Here is a 21,772-nt window from a genome sequence, read left to right on the forward strand (position 1 = left end):
CAGCTCCCGGCTAAGGGAGAGTGTCTTACCCCTGCTCTGGGTAGGGCCGTGCAGGTTCCTTTTCGCTGTCTTTCTCCTGGCGACCACCCGGCCATCAGCTCTGCTGTCATCTAGGGAGAGACACCAGTAAAGGTAGAGTTTGGCAAAACAACAGCTCTATCTCAATCCCACCTTCCGAGGCTCAGGGTCCATGGTGAAGAGGTGGCAGAAAGAATGTAAGAGCCAAAGGAAGGGTAGGACTCCTTACAACATGCTCCTCCAGACATAAAATGGCCTGGATACACATGACCTCACAGAGCCTGACACTACCTACACAAGACCATCATAATAGGAGAAAAGATCATGACATCAAAATAAAAGAGAGACTGATTGAGAGGGGGAGGGAATATGATGGAGAGTGGAGTTTCAAGGGGGAAAGTGGTGGGAGGAAGGGAATTACCATGGGATATTGTTTACAATTATGGAAGTTGTCAATAAAAAAAAAATAACTAAATAGGGCTGGAGAGATGGCTTAGTGGTTAAGCATTTGCCTGTGAAGCCCAAGAACCCTGGGTTCGAGGCTCAATTTCCCAGGACTCACATTAGCCTGATGCACAAGAGGGCGCACACATGTGTCTGCAGTTCATTTGCAGTGGCTGGAGGCCCTGGCGCGCCCATTCTCTCTCTCTCTATCTGCTTCTTTCTCTCTCTGTTGCTCTCAAATAAATAAATACATACATACATAAAAATGAACAACAAAAAAAGAATTTAAAAAAAAAGGAAAGAAAGGAAGAAAAAAGAAAAGAAAATAACAGGTGGACATGGAAACAGCCACAACACGAGGAATCCTGGGTTCACTTCTGGAGCCCCGTCTCCACACACTCAGACAAGAACGGCAATGCTGGGAGCCTGGCGCAGGTGCGGGGGTGCTTTCTACTGTGTGGAAGGCCAGCACGTAGACTTCACTGTACTTTGAGATGAAATCTCTTCTTTGTTTACACATGGAGACAGACGCAAATGTTTTGAGTTCAGTCTGAATCATGTTGTTTGGAAAATATACATTCATCAGATGGATGCAATCAGTCCTTTGTTCTATCCAAGCAAGAGTGTACACATCAGCCAATACACGTGTATGAAATAGCACTATTTGGAAATAGCCGTAGTTAACTGGTTCAAAAATATCCTCCTAGCTATACGTTACTTTTAAAAGAATGTGTATATATTATTACTTCTGAATAAATCATATATATTACTTTAAAAATAATACTTTTTCATTAAAAAGGCTGAACGATGTTTAATATTTTTAATATATTCATCTATATTTTAAAAACACAGTTAAAATATAAACATCGGACTTCTGGTTAAGATGGCGGCGTAGGTACCACGCCAAAGCTACCTAGGGGGGAAAAAGACCAAAAAAACTCAGCAAAATACACACTTTTACTAAAAAGTGAGGCGTATAGGAAATTGAGGCGTCAGCGGAGAAGTAGAAGAGTTATAGAGCATCCAGAGCCTGCACAGGCAGGAAAAGTGGCTCCGGCAGCTCGGCCAACCACCGCAGCCGCGGCGCAGCAGAAAGCCGCCGGACTCTCGGCTCGAACCGCAGGACAAGCCAGGTGCAGGATTTTCCCCTCACACCGCGCTCTCCGCAACTCGGGAAACGTGAGGGGAGAGCGGCAGCGAGCAACGGAGGGAGGAGCAGACCGCGAGGTAAAAGCACACGTGGAGAAACGATACAAGCAGAACAGCGCGGCTCCCTCCCCTCCCCTGCCGCCTGAACCCAGCTCCAGCGAACACAGCAGCGGCCCGGGACCCAAGCAGGAGCAGAGTTCGGCAGCAACTTCAGCGGCTCCAGCACCGGTACCAGCGGCCCCAGCAGCAGCGGACCCAGGAGCGGCAGCGGCTTCGGGGGGAGCAGCAGCGGTGGACACGGCAGCAGCAGCTTCAGCAGCGGTGGTGGCTCCAGTGGTGGCAGCTACGGCAGCAGCAGAGGCAGCAGCAGCAGCTCGGTTTACCCCGTAGGAAAAGCAAGTGCCCAGCTCCAGAAATCAGAACAGCAGCCCGACGACCCAGGCAGCAACTTGACTGAGACCAAAATCACCCAAGGTAACTGGGATTGCACCAGGGAAGGGTCTCACTTGGTCACAAGCTGACTTGGATCCCTCAACAGACCAGAAATCTAAACCTCTTTGTTGATAGAGGATCTGGTCATTATAATAACTACTCTTGCATACATACTCGGAGCTGTTTTTGATTGAATGTGTACAGTGTTTAGCTAAATTTTAGAATCTACCTGTATTTTATTCCACTCAGCCTGCTTGAATACTCCTATAGCAGGGAAACTCAACCCATAAGAACATCTTTGTAGATACTCTGAGAGTCTTAAGAGCCACACCTAATACCTTAAGGACCTACCCTGAAAATATATTACATCAAATCAATTGATACAGCTAAGAATACACAGCTAGCTAGAAAATCCAAGCATTAACTTAATCCAAGATGCAAAAATATATACATTATAACACAAGAAACACTAAAAAGCAAGACGATATAAATCCACCTAAAAGTATTAATGCATCAGAAATGTCCTCCAGTGAGAAAGAGTTAGAGGAAATGCCTAAGAAAGAGTTCAAAAGAATAATTATAAATATGTTCAAAGAGGTCAAAGAACACATGAAAACAATCAAAGAAGAAATCAAAGAGGAAATCAAAGAGGAAATCAAAGGAATCAAAGAAGAGGCAGGGCACCAATTTAATGAAATAAAGAAGGCAATACAAGACATAAATAGGGAAATAGAAATAATAAAGAAAAACCAGTCAGAATTACTAGCAATGAAGACCACAGTTAATGAAATAAAAAACTCGGTAGAAAATCTCACCAGTAGGATGGATGAGGGAGAGGACAGAATATCTAAGCTAGAAGACCAGGTGGCAGACCTAATGCAGTCCAACAAAGAGAAAGACAAACTTATAGAAAAGTATGAGTGGGAATTTCAAGATATTCGGGACACTATGAAAAGATCCAATATAAGAATTCAGGGCATAGTAGAAGGAGAAGAACTCCACTCCAGAGGCATAGTAGGCATCTTCAACAAAATCATAGAGGAAAATTTCCCCCAAATTGGGAAAGAGGTGCCAATACAGATACAGGAAGCCTTTAGAACCCCAGCCAAACAAAACCCAGAAAGAACCTCCCCTCGCCATATTATAATCAAACTTCCAAACACACAAACCAAAGAAAAAATATTGAAAGCAGTTAGAGAGAAAAATCAAGTTACCTACAAAGGCAAGCCCATCAGGATTACAGCAGATTATTCAACACAAACTTTTAAAGCCAGAAGGGCTTGGAGTGATATATTCCAAGTTCTGAAAGATAACAACTGTCAACCAAGGTTACTTTATCCTGCAAAGTTATCCATTCAAATAGATGGAGAAATAAAGACATTCCATGACAAAAGCAGGTTAAAGGAGTATTTGAAGACAAAACCAGCTCTACAGAAAATACTTGATAGAATCCTCCATGCTGAACAAAAGGAAAAGCACACATATAAGGAACCTAGAAAAAACAAGCTATACTCAAATACCAGTTAACAGAATAGAGCACAGGTAGAACCAGTAACACACACACACACACACACACACACAAAAATGGCAAACATAAATACACACCTTTCAATAATATCTCTTAATATCAACGGTCTCAATGCCCCAACGAAAAGACATAGATTTGCAGACTGGGTTAAAAAGCAGGATCCTACAATTTGTTGTCTCCAAGAAACTCACCTTTCTACAAAGGATAGACATTATCTTAGGGTGAAAGGTTGGAAGACGGTGTTTCAAGCAAATGGGCCTAGAAAACAAGCAGGGGTTGCTATCCTAATATCAGACAGGGTAGACTTTAGTCCGACGTTAGTCAAGAAAGATAAGGAAGGTCACTTTATATTGATTAAGGGCACACTCCAACAGGAGGACATTACAATCCTAAACATATATGCACCTAACATGGGGGCTCCCAAATTCGTCAAACAAACACTATTAGAACTAAGGTCACAGATAACACCAAACACAGTGGTGGTGGGTGACTTTAACACCCCACTCTCATCAATTGACAGGTCATCCAGGGAAAGAATAAACAGAGAGGCATCTGGACTAAATGAGGTCATAGAAGGAATGGACCTAACAGATATATACAGGACATTTCATCCAAAGGCTGCAGAATACACATTCTTTTCAGCAGCACATGGAACATTCTCGAAGATAGACCATATATTAGGACACAAAGCAAATCTTAACAAATTCAGGAAAATTGAAATAATTCCTTGCATTCTATCTGACCACAATGGAATTAAACTACAAATCAGTAGCAAGAAAGGCTATAGAGCATACACAAAACCATGGAAACTAAACAATACACTACTAAATGATGAGTGGGTCAATGAAGAAATCAAAAAGGAAATCAAAAAATTTATAGAGTCAAATTAGTAGACGGGAAGAAATAATAAAGATTAGGGCAGAAATTAATGAAATAGAAACAAAAAGAACAATCCAAAGAATTAATGAAACAAAGAGTTGGTTCTTTGAAAGGATAAACAAGATTGATAAGCCCTTAGCAAATCTGACCAAAAGAAAGAGAGAAGAGACACAAATTAATAAAATCAGAGATGAACAAGGTAACATCACAACAGATTCCAGAGAAATTCAAAAAATCATAGGTACATACTATAAAAGCATATGCTCCACAAAGTATGAAAATCTGAAAGAAATGGATGATTTCCTTGATCTATATGACCTACCTAAATTAAATCAAAATGAGATTAATCACTTAAATAGACCTATAACAAACATGGAGATCCGAACAGTTATCAATAATCTCCCAACTAAAAAAAGCCCAGGCCCGGATGGATTCACTGCTGAATTTTACCAGACTTTTAAGGAAGAGCTAACACCATTGCTTCTTAAGCTTTTCCAGGAAATAGAAAAAGAAGGAATTCTACCAAACTCCTTCCATGAGGCCAGCATCACCCTGATACCAAAACCAGGCAAAGATAGAACAAAAAAAGAAAATTACAGACCAATCTCCCTCATGAACATAGATGCAAAAATTCTCAACAAAATATTGGCAAACAGAATACAAGAGTATATCAAAAAGATCATTCACCCTGACCAAGTAGGCTTTATCCCAGAGATGCAGGGATGGTTCAACATACGCAAATCTATAAATGTAATACATTACATAAACGGGTTGAAGGACAAAAATCACATGATCATCTCATTAGATGCAGAGAAAGCATTTGACAAAATCCAACATCCCTTCATGATAAAAGTCCTACAGAGACTGGGAATAGAAGGAACATATCTCAATATAATAAAGGCTATTTATGACAAGCCTACAGCCAACATATTACTAAATGGGGAAAAACTGGAAGCTTTTCCACTAAAATCAGGAACAAGACAAGGGTGTCCACTGTCCCCACTTCTATTTAATATAGTTTTGGAAGTCTTAGCCATAGCAATAAGGCAAGAGACACACATAAAAGGGATACAAATTGGAAAGGAAGAGATCAAGTTATCATTATTTGCAGATGACATGATTGTATACATAAAGGACCCTAAAGACTCTACTAGCAAGCTGTTAGAGCTGATCAAAACCTACAGCAATGTAGCAGGATACAAAATAAATACACAAAAATCAGTAGCCTTCATATATGCTAACAACAAACACACAGAGGATGAAATCAGAGAATCACTCCCATTCACAATTGCATCAAAAAAAAAAAATACCTTGGAATAAACCTAACCAAGGAAGTAAAGAATCTATACAATGAGAACTTTAAAACACTCAAGCGAGAAATTGCAGAAGACACTAGAAAGTGGAGAAACATCCCTTGTTCCTGGCTTGGAAGAATCAATATCGTGAAAATGGCAATCTTACCTAAAGCAATCTACACATTTAATGCAATCCCTATCAAAATTCCAAAGGCTTTCTTCATGGAAATAGAAAAAACAATCCAAAAATTCATTTGGAATCACAAAAAACCTCGAATATCTAAAATAATACTGAGCAACAAAAAAGAGGCTGGTGGTATCACCATACCTGATTTTAACCTATACTACAGAGCCATAGTAACAAAAACAGCATGGTACTGGCACAAAAACAGACATGTAGATCAGTGGAACAGAATAGAGGACCCAGATGTAAGCCCAAGTAGCTATAGCCACCTGATATTCGATAAAAATGCCAAAAATACTCATTGGAGAAGAGACAGCCTCTTCAGCAAATGGTGTTTTGAAAACTGGATAAATATCTGCAGAAGGATGAAAATAGATTCTTCTCTCTCGCCATGCACAAGAATTAAGTCCAAATGGATTAAAGACCTTAACATCAGACCGGAAACTTTGAAACTGCTAGAGGAAAAAGTAGGGGAAACCCTTCAACATATTGGTCTTGGCAAAGACTTTCTGAATACAACCCCAATTGCTCAGGCAATAAAACCACAGATTAACCACTGGGACCTAATGAAATTACAAAGATTTTGCACCACAAAGGACACAGTGAAAAAAGCAAAGAGGCAACCTACAGAATGGGAAAAAATCTTTGCCAGCTATATATCTGATAGAGGATTAATATCTAGGATATACAAAGAACTCAAAAAGTTAAATAATAAGGAATCAAACAAGCCAATCAAAAAATGGGCTATGGAGCTAAATAGAGAGTTCTCAAAGGAAGAAATACGAATGGCATATAAGCATCTAAAAAAATGTTCTACATCACTAGTCATCAGGGAGATGCAGATTAAAACTACATTGAGATTCCATCTCACTCCTGTCAGATTGGCCACCATCATGAAAACAAATGATCATAAATGTTGGCGGGGATGTAGAAAAAAAGGAACCCTTCTGCACTGCTGGTGGGAATGCAATTTGGTCCAGCCATTGTGGAAAACAATGTGGAGGTTCCTAAAGCAGCTAGAGATTGATCTACCATATGACCCAGCTATAGCGCTCCTAGGCATATATCCAAAGGACTCATCTCATTTCCTTAGAAGTACATGCTCAACCATGTTTATTGCTGCTCAACTTATAATAGCTGGGAAATGGAACCAGCCTAGATGTCCCTCAACAGATGAGTGGATAATGAAGATGTGGTACATTTATACAATGGAGTTCTACTCAGCGGTAAAGAAAAATGAAGTTATGAAATTTGCAGAAAAATGGATGGACCTGGAAAGTATTATACTAAGTCAGGTAACCCAGACCCAGAAAGCCAAGTGCCACATGTTCTCTCTCATATGTGGATCCTAGCTACAGATGACTGGGCGTCTGCGTGAGAATGAAAATACTTAGTAGCAGAGGCCAGTAAGTTGAAAAGGAGACATAAAGGGTGGAGAAAGGAAGGGAGGAGGATACTTAATAGGTTGATATTGTATATATGTAATTACAATGATTGTAATGGGGAGGTAATATGATGGAGAATGGAATTTCAAACGGTAAAGTGTGGGGGTGGGGAGGGAGGGAATTACCATGGGATATATTTTATAATCATGGAAAATGTTAATAAAAATTAAAAAATATATATATATACACATCACCTCTATTCCAATAGTCAAAACATAACTAAGGCAAGCATTTTAATGGATTAACTGCCATTCATTTTCTACCTATAGGTACACCTTTATATAAAGATTAATACATATGTGTAGATCTGAACTCAAAGTCATACAAATGCATACTTTCGCAAATATACACCTTTTGTTACAACATGCACACGCACCCATGTAAATGTGAAGACGGCCTGTTTACTTCTTTTATCCTTCTGTGGTGCATCTTTCCAAATCTACAAAAGCTTCTTAAACTAGGGAGGAACAGGACATATTGACAGTGATGCCTCTTCCCTATGAGCTCTGGAGCCACTTACCTCTGGGCTGTTGCATGTATGAAAACAAAGTCATTGTTGGAGGCTAGGAAGGTGGCTCAGTGGTTAAAGGCATTTTCTTACAAAGCCTGCCAGCCTAGGTTTAAGTCCCAAGCCAGCCACATAGCTGGGATACAAAAAGTGGCGTAAGTGCTAGCATTCAGAGGACCTGGCACAATCACACACACACACACACACGCAAATTAACTAATATGAATTATTTTTAAAGTCACTGTCTTTTGAAAAAATATTTTATGTTTATTTATTTGACAGACAGAAAGAGGAAGAAAGAGAGGGGGGAAAGAGAGAATGGGCGTGCCAGGGCTCTAGCCACTGCAAACGAATTCCAGATGCATGTGCTACCTTGTGCACCTGGCTTCCGTGGGTCCTGGGGAATCAAACCTGGGTACTTTGGCTTTGCAGACAAACACGGTAACAGCTAAGCCATCCCTCCAGCCCAAGTCATTGTGTTCTAGGCTTATTTGTTACAGTTCTTGATCCCTGTCTTCACTGATCTAGAAGCTACAAAACTATCATGGCTGCCAGGAGACACAGGCCCCCTGCATACTGTTTCCCTTTTCTTACCTTTTAGATGAATGTTTTGCTGGATTTTCCTCTTGATTTTTATCTGGTTATATCCTTTCATTTTTCCTTCATACCAAAAAGAATAACCATTCAGAACTATACATATAATTCTTTAAGCTTTCATGTCATTAACATTCAAACATGGCTTTCAAAAGGGGACCAAATTGTTAACAACCAAAGCAGACATTGGAGGTTGATGACAGAACTGAATTTCAAGTCTACCTGTCTTAAGGTTATGGCCATGGGCAGCTATAGAAGATGACCTTCCTTTGACAACCTTTGAGCCATGGAAATCTAGTTGGTGCCTTAGACAGAAGGAAGACTGTTACGCACCCTTCCAAGAGTTTATCACATACACGAAAACCTGCCAGGAGAGGCACATCCCCAAGACTGACCTTGTGATGGCGAATACACGGCACTGGAATTCGAGGGATGTTCTCAACGTAGATGTGGGGAACTATCGTTACGTGATCTCTGTTCTTAAAGCGGTACCACAAATCCTCTCACATACTCATTCTAGCCCCTGAAGGACCTAGAAGGCTAGACAAGATCTGCTTACTTAACCACATATCTGTGTGCGTGTGTGTGTGTGTGTGTGTGTGTGTGTGTGTGTGTGCACGTGAGTGTCACGTACATGCGTGGAGGTCAGGGACCACCCCAGGCATTAGTCCTTCCATCAATTTGGGGTGGGATCCCTTTGTTATCCGCTCCTGCACGTGCCAGTCCAGCTGGCCACAGGCTTCTAGGACTTGTCCTGCCTCCACCCCGGTGTCCCTTAGGTGTGCTAGGGTGACCCGCATTCACCACCGCAACTTCTTTGCGTTCTGGGGTCTGAACTCAGGTCAGCACCTACACAGCAAGCACTTTACCACTAAGCCATCCTACCCAGCCCCACGTATCTGTTCTCGACTTCCGCCGAAGCGGCGAGAGGACCTAAGAGTCACGTGCTTGCTCCCCTCATAGACCCCTTTGTTGAATAAACTATGTCTTTGCACGTCTCTAGGCAGCATGCTTTTGAGACAGCAAGCCTCCTCACTTTAGTGTCTTTTCCACCCAGACAGGCTGAAACCTTCCCAAATCATTTGTGCTTGAATCCTTTTGTTAAGCAATTCTTCCCTCAGCTCATCTCTTTCCTTTTGCATCTTACTATTATCAGCAAAATGGTCCCAAGATGTGCCTTCCTCGCGGTGATTTGAAATCTCCGTGGCTGCATATCCGGAAGGCCCCGCTTTTCTCACCAGTGTAGGACAGACTCACCCAGCCCTCTGCTACTGCGTAACAAGGCTTGCCTTTCCTCGGGCTCCCTCCCTCTTGGTATTCCCTCGCAGCCCTTACAAGTGACACCATTGACCTCTGTATTTGGTTTTTAGATTTTTTTTTTTTCTTATTAGACACAGATAGAGAGGGAGAAAGAGAGAATGGATGCAGCCAGGGCCTCCAGCCACTGCAAATGAACTCCAGACGCATGTGCCACCTTGTGCATCTGGCTTAGGCTTAGTAGGCATGTGCCTTAACCACTAGGCCATCCCTCTAGCCCGACCTCTATATTTTTATTGTCAGTCTACTCGTGATGACATAGGTCTTCTCCAAGATAGAACAGGTTTTCTCTACCAAGATTCTCACTTCTTCCTGAGTCCTCACTGAAAGAGCCGTTTGTATCCTCTTTTTTCCCTGCTAACAAACTGATCAAGGCATTCTAAGCCTTTTCCAGCCCGCTATTCTCAACTCCTCCATCCTCTACTCACTGCCCAGTTTCAAAGTTACTGCCATCTTTCTGGCACAGTGCACCCCTCTTCCCAGCATGGTCACATGTTGCTTAATGACGGGGATACACACACCAGATGTGCTTTTAGGCGCTTCTGTCACTTTGCAAACACCTGAGTGGACTTCCAAAGACTAAGAAAACTACAGCCTCACTCAGAGACATCATCACCTCACACGACCACTGTTACATATGAGGACTGACAGGAACACTACAGTGTAGCACCTGACCACACCAAAATCCAAATTATTCTTGCCACAATGGAGTAGCTTAAAACAGCGCAAATGTATTCTCTCACAGTTACATCAGTTGGAAGTCTGATGCAGGTCTCATCAGGCTCAGCTCGATATGTCAAGATGCACCTTATCACGAGCCGGGCTGTGGTGGCGCATGCCTTTAATCCCAGCACTCAGGAGGCAGTGGTAGGAGGATCGCCATGAGTTCGAGGCCACCCTGAGACTACATAGTGAATTCCAGGTCAGCCTGAGCTAGAGAGTTAGACCCTACCTCCAAAAATGAGAAGAAGAAAAAAAAATAGAGTCACCTCATCACTTTTTTTTTTCCTTTTTTTTTTTTTTGGTTTTTCAAGGTAGGGTCTCACTCTAGCCCAGGCTGACCTGGAATTCACTATGGAGTCTCAGGGTGGCCTCGAACTCATGGTGATCCTCCTACCACTGCCTCCCGAGTGCTGGGATTAAAGGCGTGCGCCACCACGCCCGGCACCTCATCACTTTTTGAGGCCTTAGGGGAGAATCTATTCTTGCACTACCAGCTTATCAAAGTCCCCTGCATTCTTTGGACCCTTTCTCCATCCTTAAACCTGGAAGCCTTGCATCCCTCCAACCATTCCTGCAGTCTTCTCTTCCTGTCTTCACAGCTAGGAAAGACTCTCCGCTTCTTTTTTAGTGAGTTAACTCATTTGCGGGAAAGGCGTGCGTGCCGCAGCACACTTGCAGAGTCTCAGGACAACCTCCAATGGCAGCCCTCACGTTCCGCCCTGTTCGAAGCACGGAATCTCACAGTTCGCCACTCTGCTCACTGGGTTGGCTAGACTGCGGGCCTCCAGGGGATTCTCCTATCTCCACTACTGTCTTACAGGCATGCTGGGATCATAGGCTTTTGCTACAGTGCCTGGCTTTTCTTTTCTTTTTTTTTTTCTTTTTTTCCTTTTCACAATTTTTATTAACATTTTCCACGACTATAAAAAACATCCCATGGTAATACCCTCCCTCCGTCCCCACCCCCGCACTTTCCCCTTTGAAATTCCATTCTCCATCATATTACCTCCCCATCTCAATCATTGTACTTACATATATACAATACCAACCTATTAAGTACCCTCCTCCCTTCCTTTCTCTTCCCTTTATGTCTCCTTTTTAACTTACTGGCCTCTGCTACTGAGTTTTTTCCTTCTCACGCAGAAGCCCAATGTGCCTGGCTTTTCATGTAGGCTCTGGGGAGCTGAACTCCAGTACTCATGCTGGCGTAGCAAGCACATTATTCACTGAGCCATCTCCCCGGCTCCAGATTCTACGCTGCATAATTCTCATAAAAGTAGACCGGGCACACCCAAGTAACTCAACATAATCTCATCTCAAGGTCCCTAGCCTTATCATATCTGTAGAGGTCTTTCTGTCATATAAAGTAAAAGGTTCTAAGGATTAAGACACATACATCTTTCTTTCTTTCCTTCTTTCTTCCTTTCTTTCTTTTTATTTTATTTTATTTTATTTATTTTTCAATATAGGATCTTACTCTAGCCCTAGCTGACCTGAAATTCACTATGGAGTCTCAGGGTGGCCTCAAACTCACGGCGATCTTCCTACCTCTGCCTCCCAAGTGCTGGGATTAAAGGCATGCGCCACCATGCCCAGCCACACACATCTTTTTTGCATAATAATCTACCATAATATTATAAATAATAATAATTCTAGCAATAAAAACTTAACATGAAAAGTCATTTTAACTTTTTTCTTACTTTTTTTTTTCTTGGGATTTCCTAAAGTAGGGCTGTTTCCACTATCCACAGTATCTAGAAAACAATAAATGGTAATAAAGAAACAAATTAACAAAGACAAATTGCAAACCTTAGCACTATTTATGCTGCAGAAGGTTTGAGTTTATAACGAAGTTTGGGATTACCATTCCTTTCCTCCTTCTAGAAGAAGCCAGTCCCTTTTACCCTGTTTTATATTGGAAGATATTCTTTTTGCATAGCTTAAATAAGATTTTTATATAGAAAATCTCAAATTAAATCATTGGACTAGAGGACTCCAGCTGAAAATATATACTGAATTACGAATAGTTCACCTGGGCTGGAGTGATTGCTCAGCTGTTAAAGGCACTTGCTTGCAAAGTGTAACAGCCCATGTTTGATTCCCCAGTACCCACGAAAAGGCAGATCCACAAAGTGGTGCAGGTATCTGGAGTTTATTTGCAGTGGCAGGAGACCTTGGAATGCTTCTTCTCACTCCCTCTCTCTTTCTTTCTCACACATACCCGCATCAATAAATAAATATATTCTTTAAAAGGCATGGCTTTTCTAAGCCGAGCCATTTCAACACTCAAGGAGCAGAGACAGGAGGACTGCCGCAAGTTCAGAGCTACCCTGGTCTACAGAATGAGTTCTAAGCCAGCCAGGGCACAAGAGAGATTCTATCTCAAAGGGCCCAAACCCAAAAGCCAAAAAGAAAAGAAAGGGGAGAACAGATGGTTCTGAACTCTTTCAGTTCTGTTGACAGTGACGGGATGTGACACGGGGACACTGTGATCTTCTAGCAGAACTAAACGTTCACTCGGCTGTCTTGGGTTGCAGAGAAGATCTATGGTGACTTACTTCAACATCGTATGAGAGATAACTGCCATTTCCAATAGCGTATTTCTACCACAACATCCATACGTCACCAACAGAACCCATCCCGTGAAACGTGACTCTATGGACACCTTACTTCTCGTCAGCTCCCAAAAGGCAAAAGCAGGCAAGAAGACTGTAGACGGACTGGACCCCCAGCCACTACCACACCTAGAGTCTGCAGTGCCCACCGGGCCATCCCTAAACCAGGACCCTTGGGGGGCTTACTCATCGTGCCACCTGTCTGGCTGCTTCCTGCCCCTCCTGTGGGGCCTTCTGGGAGACACATGACGCAGGAACACTTCTCATCCTCACATTCCGGCTGTTCTGCTCCTGGACCAAAATTGTGGCTTATTATTTTTGCATACCAGAAACTGAGCCCAGAGTTTCATGCGTGTGAGGCAAGAGATGCACCACTGAATGACATGCCCAGCTCTTTTTTTCTGCTTTTTGAGACATAGTTTCCACTGGCCTTGGACTTGTGACCCTCCTCCAAGTGTCCCAAGGAGCTAAAAGCCTGACACACAAAATTGTAATTTGTGAAGACTTTGCACCTGCCCCATTGGCTGTCTTTTCTACAGCCTTGTTGGTATCTCTCTCTGCTACATCTGGAGCTCTTAGATTCAGTCGTGGAGTGGTGGCCTCTCCCTTCGACAACTGGAGCTCAGACCATGATAATGTTGAGAGATTGCTAGAAGGGTCCAGAGGGTTCGCCTTCCAGACCTCTCGTGCCCAACTGAGATGGTCTTTCTGATTCATCACCAAACAAATGGGTCTCAACAGCCACTTGGGCTCTGGCACATTTCATTGGGCTCTTATTTCTGAATTTATTTTATTTCAAGATGCATGTGTGACTACATATAAAGTAATCCAGCATTTTGGGGTTAGAAGTACAAAATTTATCGAATATCTTCTCCATGTAGGTGCTTATTCTGCATGACTTCATGTCTCCTCAGTCGTGTCAGTTTTCACACATCTTCTTGCATGTGCTTGTTTCTGACTTCCCTGTCCTTTCTGAATATTGGAAGATAGTGAGAGGGATGGAAACAAAGGTCTCATAGGTCCCCAAACTAAGTCAGCTCCCCCAAACTAGTGTGGATCCACTTGGCTATAGCCAAGCCATGCAAAGATGTCTGGTTCCCCTTTGTCTTGGGGCCCTTGTGAAAACCCTCACAGACACTTATCATCATGTCAGCTTCAAAAACAAAGTCATCTTGCTGCTACGTAATCTGGAGTTAATTATTATTATGTGGTCACAGGCCTCCCTTTTTGTGGGTGACATCCCCTTCACACTTAGAAACTGAACTGAGTGAAGCTGCCTCTTCACTGCTGGTGCTGGGTTGTCTGTCATCAAGCCACCAGCTCCCCTGACAAAACCTGCCGTTCCCCTATGAACTCTCTCATATGATTCGAACTCCTGCACTTAACAAATAACAAATTTGACTTCCGATGGCTAGTTTACAGTGGAGGCTCTCACACCTCTTACAAGTCGTTCTATAAAATAAGGGAGGACATCTCTGACGTTCCATCTCCACATACGTAATGATCACTTTCAGACCATTCTCTGAGGGGCATGTCTCTCTGTCTCTTTCTTTCCCTTCCTCCCTTCTCTCAGTCTCTCCCTCCTTTCTCTTTTCTTTGTTTGTGGTCTTTGAAGGCTGTGTCAGCTAACCACTCCTATCCTGCGCTTTGTGTCATCAGCCAATCAGTGACAGGCGCACTCTGGTTACCATGGTTACCATACCTTCAGAAGTCAACCAGGCCCTAGGAGCCCCCTTCTGAAGACCCCAGATCGCTGAGCTCCACACAATACAAGTGCTCCTTCAGAGAAAATGACTGTTCCTTGGTTAACAAACCCACGAGTTCTACCTTTTGCTTGACATTCAGTGGTGGCTGCTTCGCTTGAACAGTTCTCACATTTTCATATCACTAGGAGGCTCTCTTTGCTTCCCTCTGACTCAGGATGTGTACTGTCTCCCTAATTCTCTGTCTTTTTCCCCCCTTAAGTGATGCACTAAGTTTCACAGAGCCTCTGTGTTCATCATCGCTACTCTATTTTTCTGGGACTCATCTCATATAGTAAATGACATTCACATATTGTCTGATTTTCTATGCTTTAACCTCTTTTCTTCCTAGGCATTTGCTAATAAAATCTCTTTCATGGAACCCTGGTAGGCTTCCCTAAGGGCCTAGGGCACCTTGGACTCGGACCACAGAACCCCACCCTTACCCAGGCCAGCCTCTCAGAGCTCCCAGCCCAGGAGCAGACATCCATCCAGGAAACACCAGCCCAAACCCCAGGCCCCTGGCACGCCTCAAACTGCCTTCCTCCACTCACCAGCTCCGTGGGCTGGTGGAGAGCACAAGGCACCTCGGGGCTCTTCTCCATCAAACATTTTGTAAACCTGGGCTCGTGCCCTGTGCAGAAAAAGATGAATCCCATGGAAGACTCTGTCTGACTGAGGAAAGGCCTCCCCAAGACAACCAGGCTGGCCAGGGAGGCTCGGTGCTTCCTGGAGGGAATGTCTCTGCCTTCAGACCCTGAGGTGGAGGCTAACATAGCCCCTGCCATCATCACTGGAGGCTGAAAACAGGCCGCCCGCTTCCCTCCCCTCCTTGAACCCCTTTTTGTCTCTTATTTCTGACCCTTGCCACTGGCTCTACAATTTCATCTGTTTGGCTACACAAAAGGAACAAGGTGGAGGGACACTTTCCCTCTTGCAGACAGAGATTCACATTTCTTTTTTATTTCCCCTTTATTTGTGTGTATACTTACATGGGATTGTGGTTTGTGTGTATGTGGGTGTTTGTGGGTGCGCATGAACATGTGTATGAATGCATGGGGAATGTCTTCCTCTATTTTCCAACCTTCTTATTGAGGCAAGGTCTCTCACAGAAATGGAGCTCACCAATTCACCTAGAGAAGCTGACCAGTAGTACTGGGGAACCTCATGTCTCTGCTGGGCAGCACTGGGATTACAGGGACACAGCCCAACACAGGCATGTTATGTGTGAGCTAGGGATGCAGACTCAAGTCCTCGAGCTACCATGGCAACCTGACCAGCTAAGCCATCGGATCAGCCCCGAACAAACATTATTTGCCTGATAACTGAGCAAGATCACCTCCTCCATTGCAGCGTGGTAGGCTGGGCCCCACTGTTGCTTCTTCATTACTCATCTGGGAATTTCCAGGACTACCAGACACTGAAAAGAAACAAGAACAAAGGGCAGGAGACTTAGTGGTAGCATACTTGTCTAGTGTGCAAAGGCCTTGGGTTCACAGCCCCAGCACTACACACACACACACACACACACACACACACACACACACAGAGACCGACGGGGGGACAGAAATGAGGAAACACCCTGAGGTACACAGGCACAGGCAGGAAGGTCAGAGAAAATATGGGGCATGTGGGGATCAAAATTACAATATTCAGCCAGGCAATATTCAGCGCACGCCTTTAATCCCAGCACTTGGGAGGCAGAGGTAGGAGGATTGCCATGAGTTCGAGGCCACCCTGAGACTACAGAGTGAATTCCAGGTCAGCCTGGACTAGAGTAAGACCCTACCTCGAGAAACCAAAAAAAGAAAAAAAAAAATTTACAATATTCATTCTTCAGTGGAAATGGGCAAAAAGAGAGAAGGGAAAAGACTCAGTCTTTCCACAGGACTCAGAATCTCAACATCAATAGGGAGCCAGCATAATCCACCAGTAAGAGTTAAGCTATTCAGAAAAGAATCTAAGAATCTCTCCTGTGTTTCCCAGGACAGCACTAGTAATCCAAATCTATCTAGGGATTAGCTGGAGCGTTCTCAGAGCACAGCCATCAGCAGACACATTAGCACCCAGCACCCCAGGGCTGGAGAGGCTCGCCTTCCCTACCTGGGCCACATCTTGGTGTGGAGCTCAAGCCATCCTGGGGCTCATCTCCCCGGCTCATTTCAAAAGAGGTGTTGCTCTGCTCCGCTGAAAAAGAAAGTATTGTCCTAAGCATCCACTCAAGTCCTGGTGTGGAAGTAAGGGGAAAATATATGGTCCCTATGGACTAGAGAGAGGCCTATTGTGTCCTGGGTGGATGGCCCCTGCCGGGCCCCTTCTGGCCTGCCTTTGGGGTCACCTAGTCTATAGTTATTATCAAGGTGGACATCCATGTTTCTCAGTAGAATGGGAGAAGAGGGACACTCTCCCTCTTATGCTGGGCTCTGAAAGGCCCAGGCGTAAGGCCTAGTGGAACTTCCTGAGTCTATCTAAAGTTTGGCGACCTGTCTCTGGCCAGCTGGGACTCAGCAAGACACCTAATGGCTTCTGGCCTGCCACCTCCACGTGGCAATTGCAATTACCATTTCAATAGTGAAAGTTTACTATTGGCCCTTACCTCTGCCCCCATCCTAAAATCCCCGCCTTTGTCCCCAACATGATATAGGCAACTGCTCAGAGTAATAAAGCCGAGGTGTTTCTGTGAGTTCTTGCATCAAAAAGACTCCTGACTCAGTGTGGTTTTTCCCCGGTGGCCAGGAGAGGTTTCTGAGTCATTGTACGCTCATCTTCCTCCTCAACCCCTAGGGAGGAACCAGCAGGCCTGGTCCTCCCTCAGCACTACCTGCCTGGGAAGGAGCCCAGCAGCTGGCGCCCAATGTGGGGCTCTGGGACCCCGGCAGACTAGTGCCCCCCATGAGAGGCAGTCGTTGAGGAGGTAATCGGTGTGTGCGGGTGAGCGTTCCCTCATGAGCTATGAGGCAGTCTTCATATTTAGTGCACTAAACTTTGCTTCTACAACCTGTACTTACTTGTCGACATCTCTTCATTCCCTTTCTCTTTCCCTCCGCCTTCGGTTCATCGGAGGCTTTTATATTTCTAAAGGCTTGTGCTTCTCTCTCTCTCTTTCTCTCTCTCTGCTTGGGCCTGTGAAGGCAGGCCAGCTTTTTCTGCCATTATGGAACTTCCCCTGGATCTGTAAGCTTCAATAAATATTCCTTCTTCCATAACTGTAACCTGGTCTGGAAGTTTATCTCGGCAAACCTAAAGCTGCCTGATGAGCTGAGATAAACCTGACCATGTGGATGTTAATTTTTTTTAACCTTTGTTTTAAAGAAATAGGCATAAATTTGATGCTTACAACTGAAGGTGCATTCTGGAGTGGTAAGCCAAATTTTACAGACTATTCAGACAAAAGTTTAAAAATTCTAAGTACAGACAGCATTAAACTTCGAGGCTTGCCTCATAAGCTTTCTAAGAGGAAAGAAAGACTACAGGGAACTTCCTTGGAACTGGGCTACTGGCGTAAGGGCTGGCTGCGTCCTGCTGCCCAGGCCCAAAGAGTTTAATCAGGGTTAAATCTGTAATACACTGATATGCTTAGTTAGAGATATTGGATTAATAAGATTTGTTTTTTCCTTGTTTTGGTTTTTCTAGGTAGGGTTGTACTCTACCCCAGGCTGACCTGGAATTCCTATGGAGCCTCAGGGTGGCCTAAAACTCATGGTAATCCTCCTACCTCCACCTCCCCAGTGCTGGGATTAAAGGCATACACCACCACGCCTGGCTGAGACTTAAGATTTGAAGCTAAAAAACCTCAAGCAAGTTAAAATTACAAACACTGAGACTAATTTTAGGCTATGATGGTTCAGTTTACATTGTTTTAGTCTCTCCTTACTATTCCTTATACCAGTTAAAAATAACTCCCTCCCTTGTGGAGGATTGCTGGCTTTGCCTCCAATCTGGGCCTCTCCGGCTGCTTCCAGTACAGTTGCCCATATGACCTTAAAAAGCTGTTCAGCCACTTTCCTCTGGGCATTTGGGCCGCGCCTTCCCCTAATAATTCTGGAATAGATGTGAGATACATTCATCCTTCCTTCTGTACTTTTAATACAACTGAGCCCAGAGCTCAACACTGCCTGCCTTCTGGAATGATTTAAATGTTTGCGGAGGCGGGATGGCCTATGACTTTCTGCCCAGCAATTGGATGGGCCTCTGTGCCCCATCCACCTTAATCCCAGATGTAGATATCATTTCTGGAAGCTAGATTCCCTGGTTGAGGTAGTCCTACAAAACAGGAGAGGACTAGACCTACTAACGGCCAAAAGGGGAGGCGTATGTTTTTTATAGGAAAAATGCCGCTTTTATGCCAATAAATCAGAAATCACCCAGGACAAGATTAAGAGGCTCCAGGAAGACATGGAGAGGAGGCGACGGGACCCCCAGGACGACCTGCTGCGGACGGGCTTACATGACTTCTCACCCTACCTCCTCCCTCTACCTGGACCCCTCCCCCTCCTTCTCTTTCCCCTCCTCCTTATCCTCACTGTCGGGCCTTGTACAATTAACAAAATTACACAATTTATTCACCAGCGGCTAGAGGCAATAAAACTCCATCAGGTTGAGCTACATTACCACAGGCTGGCAACTCAGGAATTAAGTTCCTCAGATGACCCACTGCCACCACCCTGCCCTCCATGTGACCAATGGTGGGTAAGATCCCCAGAGGGGGACAACCTAAGACAGGCCATGGAGTGGGTTCTCAGCGAGCTAAACACATGGTACCCAATAAAGTGTAAGATCCCCAGAGGGCGACAACCTAAGACAGGGGCCACGGTGACTAATGCTCTTACAAAAACAAAAGGGGGAGATGTTTGGCCCTGAAAGGCCCAGGCGTGAGGCCTAGTGGAACTTCCTGAGCCTAGCTGAAGTTTGGCGACCTGTCTCTGGCCAGCTATGACTCAGCAAGACACCTAATGGCTTCTGGCCTGCTACTTCCACGTGGCAATTGTAATTACCATTTCAATAGTGAAAGTTTACTATTGGCCCTTACCTCTGCCCCCATCCTAAAACCCCCACCTTCGTCCCCAACACGATATAGGCAACTGCTCAGAGTAATAAAGCGAGTTGTTTCTGCGAGTTCCTGCTTTGAAAAGACTCCTAACTCAGTGTGGTTTTTCTCCAGTGGCCAGGAGAGGTTTCTGGGTCGTCCGACGCTCATCATCTTTCTCAATCCCTAGGGAGGAGCCAGCAGGCCTGGTCCTTCCCTCGGCACTACCTACCTGCCCAGGAAGGAGCCCAGCATTCTTACAGACAAAGATTCACATTTTTTCTGTGTGAAATTGCTCACTTCAACCATGAAATTGTTCTGAGTGTGTCTTACAGTCACCTTCATTATGGGGACATTACTGAGAAAACTCATCTGTGCATATAGTCTGGAAGGTTCTCTGTGTAGTAACTTACTTCAGGGCTACAAGTGGCCACTCCTTTCTTTTCTTGGACACTTTTCACTCTGTGTGCAGTGTTTACTTGATGTTCCTTTTTCTCAACCTAGTTACTGGGTACTTCCTTCCTATATCAGTAGTAATATTTATTTATTTCTCTATTTGATTTCTTCTCACTTTCACCACTGTATCCTGGTTCCTATTCTGGTTGTCTCTTTCCTATCTTGGCTCTTTTATTTTTAATCACATTTTATTCTCCTCTCAGTTTATTCTTCAACTCCTAGACACTACTAATAAAAGGCAATGTTTCCTACGTTACCTTCATTCTTGAGGTGCTTCCTCCCACATTGATAGAGGCTGCTCCATTTTTACAGCAACAAAAGTTACAGAGACCCTTCTCTTGTCAGCCATGGGTTAATGGAGTTGAAAGCAGGATTACCTCCTCCATTGCCTTGTTGCTGTCCAGGCCCCTCATCTGCTTCTTTGTTTCTCACTTGGGATGTTGCAGGACTACCAGACACTGAAAAGAAACAAGGACCAAGGGCTGGAGGCCTGACTCAGTCGTTCACAGCCTCAGTGCATGCACACACACACGAGAGAGAGAGAGAGAGAGAGAGAGAGAGAGAGAGAGAGGGAGGGAGGGAGGGAGGGAGGGAGAAGGGAGGGGGCGGGAAGGGAAGGGGAGGGGAGAGGAGAAAAGAGAGGGGAGGGGAAGGGAGAGGAGAGAGGGGAGGGAGGGGAAGGTGAGGAGAAAGGAGAAAGGAGAAAGGAGAAAGGAGAAAGGAGAAAGGAGAGGAGAGGAGAGGAGAGGAGAGGAGAGGAGAGGAGAGGAGAGGAGAGGAGAGGAGAGGAGAGGAGAGGAGAGGAGAGAGAAGAGAAGAGAAGAGAAGAGAAGAGAAGAGAAGAGAAGAGAAGAGAAGAGAAGAGAAGAGAAGAGAAGAGAAGGGAAGAGAAGAGAAACAGAGAGAGAGAGAGAGATGTAGATAAGACAGAGGGAACCAAAAACCCCTTAGGGTACCCAAATATAATCAGGACATTCAGTGATAATATGAGGTTCACCAGTGTAAAAATTACAGCATTGAATCTTTGGCACCAAAGTTACAAGTTCCACACAAATAGGAAACCCACATATTCTTCCAGTAAGGGCCAGGCCATTCACAAAATGATACAAGAATCTCTCTGGAGTTTCACACAAACAGCCATGGTAAATGCAGAGAATCATATCTGGGAATTTGCTGGAGTGTTCTCAGACAAAGCCGGCAGCAGACAGCTCTGCACCCAGCAACCCAGGGCTGGAGAGGCTCTTCTTCCTTACCTGGACAACACCTTGGTGTGGAGGTCAAGCCACCCTGGAGCTCCTCTCCCCAGCTCACTTCCAAAGGGGCATTGCTCGGCCCTGCCGAACAGAAATGAACTCCTCAGTATCCATCCCAGGTTCCAGCATGTCACCAGGGAAACATGTAGTCACGGTGGACTCAT

General features: G+C 44.4%; 1 protein-coding gene across 3 annotated transcripts in view; it reads right to left on the reverse strand.

The window, feature by feature from the left end:
• Positions 1-21,772, reverse strand: part of LOC101595557 (nuclear body protein SP140) — a 59,281-nt gene that overhangs the window by 16,992 nt on the left and 20,517 nt on the right. For 2 of the 3 annotated variants that reach the window (XM_045148548.1, XM_045148547.1), the window contains 8 exons: positions 21,609-21,689; positions 20,733-20,813; positions 16,977-17,060; positions 16,213-16,293; positions 13,318-13,422; positions 12,217-12,270; positions 8,477-8,542; positions 30-110 (listed from right to left, as the gene is read on the reverse strand). In XM_045148548.1, coding sequence (XP_045004483.1) covers positions 30-110; positions 8,477-8,542; positions 12,217-12,270; positions 13,318-13,422; positions 16,213-16,293; positions 16,977-17,060; positions 20,733-20,813; positions 21,609-21,689 — 633 coding nt within the window. The remainder of the gene's footprint in view (positions 1-29; positions 111-8,476; positions 8,543-12,216; positions 12,271-13,317; positions 13,423-16,212; positions 16,294-16,976; positions 17,061-20,732; positions 20,814-21,608; positions 21,690-21,772) is intronic. The other variant, XM_045148549.1, reaches the window with a different exon arrangement.

The sequence above is a fragment of the Jaculus jaculus genome, chromosome 4 (assembly GCF_020740685.1).
Source record: "Jaculus jaculus isolate mJacJac1 chromosome 4, mJacJac1.mat.Y.cur, whole genome shotgun sequence".
NCBI lineage: Eukaryota > Metazoa > Chordata > Mammalia > Rodentia > Dipodidae > Jaculus > Jaculus jaculus.